A 3,424-nucleotide genomic window follows, 5' to 3' on the forward strand; every position below is an offset into this window, starting at 1 on the left:
CTTTTTCACAGTTGTACTGATGTGGTTCTTTCCCTGATGAAGTGAAAGCTGACTACATAATCATATAATCCCTTTAAAATGCTTCTAGATTCCATAGAGACTCAAGATTAGAAGCTAGAGACTCTATATCAGTGGTGGGATTCAAAATTTTTTACTACCAGATCTGTGGGTGTGGCTTGATGGGCGTGGCATGGCTTGGTGGGTGTGGCAGGGGAAGGATATTGTAAAATCTCCATTTTCTCCCAATCAGCTGGGACTCAGGAGGCAGAGAATAGATGGGGGTGGGGCCCGTCAGTGGTGGTATTTGCTGGTTCTCTGAACCACTCAAAATTTCCGCTACCAGTTCTCCAGAACTGGTCAGGACCTGCTGAAACCCACCTCTGCTCTGTATTATCTATCCCTCTCTTTTTTTTACTTTCTTCTGCAAAGAACACTACTTTATGAACATTTTCTTCAATGAATATTTGAATACTCACATTATTTGGTTTAGCAGTGAGCCATTGACCCACATCCATTTCTTCTCTGGCAATTTCAATTTTAACCCAATCCATGCATACTCTGTTTTCTTCTGGATGAATTCCTGTAAAATATCATTTAATTTTCATTACAAGGATGGCTGCTGGAATCCCTAACCATGTCCTGTTATTGACGTTGTGTTAAATTCCTCCGAATGAATTAACTGCGCAAACAGATCTCTGATATCCTGCCTATTGCACCTCTGATGCTGTGGGGGAACTTTAACAGGTGGATTTTGCCCAATCTGCTTATCCTTCAGGTAGAAAAGGATGGAGTAGATGGCTATTAAACATTAATATAAGATCAATAGAAGCAACCATGAGAGAAAGTCACTACTATATATTTATTTGCCTAATGCCACTTTCCCTGACGTATCACCTGCAGCCTGCTGTTAAATGCTAGTCCAACCACTGAAATCTATTTATTTAAAATTAAAAATAGAAAAAGTAAGAAAGCTATGGATTCTTCAACTGCAACAAATTCTTTTACCTGCTCTCCAGTATTAGAAATCACCACTAGTTGAGATCTTTTTGCCGCACAGTCCACATAGCTTTGGTTCCAGGACAACATTGAAGTAGAAAACCAGTAGCATTTGTCCTCGTACCGAAGCCATGGTACAGGGCACACACTGCAGGATGCATTCTCTAGGAAAGAAAACAAATCGTTTTTAAATTCACATTTGTAATCAGATGTATTTTTCAAGCTCTCTACAATAATATCGTTTTGAAAGGTGAGAGAGGACCCCATTTAATAACATGATCTTTTTTACTGGATTAGGGTCACCCATTCATTCAGTTTTAATTAACTTTAACTTGCATTTTTAAGTGTGAAATCACTTGGCTTATTTACAACTGTGAGGTGGTTCACATAGACTACTGAGTCACAATGGGGAACCAGCTTCACTAGGTCCCAGGCAAGTTAGTGTGCCTGCAGGCATGGGGATCCCTCACCACTGGGGATGCTCCATGGGGCTAGAAAGACAGATTAAGCCCTATAGATTTCCTCCAGTTCATCTTCAGAATCCTGGACTAAGAACTGCACCAACAGAGCCACAAGATTTCTCTCCACACCTTCTTCTGTGTGTATGGTGACTCCCTCAAGGCTTACTGCCTAAATGTTAGTGGATCCTACAACACTTGAAGTACGATAGATATGAATGTAGTCCTGAGAAACAGGCAAAGCTGTTAAGAGTTCAGGGGGGGGAAAGAAGAAGTTAGGTAATGAATATCTCTTTGAGGGAGATGAGCAGTCCACAAATGTAAGAATGAATGATTAAATTAAATTAAATTAAATTAAATTTTTAAAAAAGATAGGCCTATCAGGGGATAGTAATTTCTGAGAAATTATAAAATGGGTCGCAGGAAACTTTGAGCCAACAATTTGAGTATACCTGTAAATGCATTTGTAGCCTCACACAAATGCTGCCTTAGATGAGACTTGAATGCTTGTAATTGGCAATTTGTTTTACTTTCATTGAATTGATGTGCATTTGAAATTCCAGTCACTTCCTCAGAGTTTTGTGGGCTTCCATTTAGTGCCGTTGAAGAACTGCAGCCCAGGCCTATGAAGGAATTAACCAGAATTACAGTAGAATTACATGATTAGAATGTACAATATCTCTGATATTGTATTCTGGACCAATGTGAGATTTGGTCGTGAATTTACTTTTTCATCACGGTCATAACTGTGGATGGTCACTAAACAGGCAGTCTTAAACAGGGATTACCTAAGTAGAAATGTGCCTCATTCTTCAGGTTTGGTACAGACCAACTTTCCTTCTCATACAAACTTCAGAATTCTGTTCAGGTATAAAATGAACTCAGGTTTATTTCAATAGAAAGGTTTGATTCTTACTTTCTTTCTTCTTTCCTCCTTTGTTTTCTTTTTTTTTTTCCTGTTAATTTTTCTTTTTTTTTATAGTAGCTATAGCACTTAGCAATAGCACTTAGACTTACATACCGTTTCATAATGCTTTTACAGCCCTCTCTAAGCGGTTTACAGAGTCAGCATATTGCCCCCAACAATCTGGGTCCTCATTTTACCCACCTCAGAAGGATGGAAGGCTGAGCCGGTGAGATTTGAACTGCCGAACTGCAGCTAGCAGTCAGCTGAAGTAGCCTGCAGTATTGCACTCTAACCACGGCGCCACCTCGGCTCTTTTAGCAGTTAGTCTAGATTATTTAGGGTTTTTCCTTTAGGATATTTCAGATTTTTTTCTTTTTTTTCTTTTTGGTTCCACTTTATCTGTACTTTCAAGTTCAATGCAATTATTATTTAAAAACAAAAACCTGGGCCTCAGAACCTGTCCTAAGGGGTCTTCTGAACTTGATTGTTTTCTTGCAAAAGTTTCATTTCCCAAGCTAGGTTAACATGTCAATGCTAGTAGAGAGTTGGGTTTCCACTCAATTTATATACTAATGGCTTGCCCTGTCAGTGTTGGTGATTCTGTGATTGGGCTGCTTGACTGTTAATTTGTTTGGCAGTTCCTTGATTAGGGGTATTGTTTACTTCTTGATTGTTGGTCTGATTTTAATCTTAGTGTTAATCTCTGCACATTGGGTACTATTGATTGCTGGTAGGAATGTGCAACCATTTCATTGTTTGAATAATGACTGTTTGGAAATTATATTTCAAATGGGCAATAAGGCATGCCTTTCATTTCTTAATCAATTTATGAGACTATTATCTTAGTAGATAATACTCCTTTTTTGAAGCTCTGCGGCATTTTTAAGCCTTCTTTATTGTTAAAGGACAAGGAAAAACGTTGCTGGAGGCAAACTAAAATAAGAAAGTGTGGAGTACCTTTTCTTTTTAATTTTGGTGGGGAAACATAAGGATAGAAAGTTGTGATTCTATTTCACCAGTTTTAAAATCATCTGTAGCCTTCAGTTGCTTTGTTGTGGGTGAT

The 3,424-nt window shown here is 38.5% G+C and overlaps 1 protein-coding gene across 1 annotated transcript; it reads right to left on the reverse strand.

Annotated features, from left to right (window-relative positions):
* Window positions 1-472: 472 nt before the first annotated feature.
* Window positions 473-1,319, reverse strand: LOC148115603 (killer cell lectin-like receptor subfamily F member 1). The gene is made up of 2 exons (XM_087885181.1): window positions 1,006-1,319; window positions 473-580 (listed from the first exon to the last, which is right to left on the reverse strand). Exons 1-2 carry the CDS (start codon window positions 1,261-1,263, stop codon window positions 473-475), a joined length of 366 nt encoding a protein of 121 aa, XP_087741307.1. The 5' UTR covers window positions 1,264-1,319.
* Window positions 1,320-3,424: the final 2,105 nt, after the last annotated feature.

The sequence above is a fragment of the Pantherophis guttatus genome, chromosome 2 (genome assembly GCF_059756535.1).
Source record: "Pantherophis guttatus breed Tessera chromosome 2, ASM5975653v1, whole genome shotgun sequence".
Lineage (NCBI taxonomy): Eukaryota > Metazoa > Chordata > Lepidosauria > Squamata > Colubridae > Pantherophis > Pantherophis guttatus.

What these genes read in the sequence shown, in the direction of transcription:
- LOC148115603 (XM_087885181.1), bottom strand. Translation starts at nt 1,263, where the DNA reads ATGGGGTCCTCTCTCACCTTTCAAAACGATATTATTGTAGAGAGCTTG. An exon ending in TTTCTAATACTGGAGAGCAG is followed by an intron (nt 581 to 1,005) that starts GTAAAAGAATTT and finishes GATATTTTACAG; the next exon opens with GAATTCATCCAGAAGAAAAC.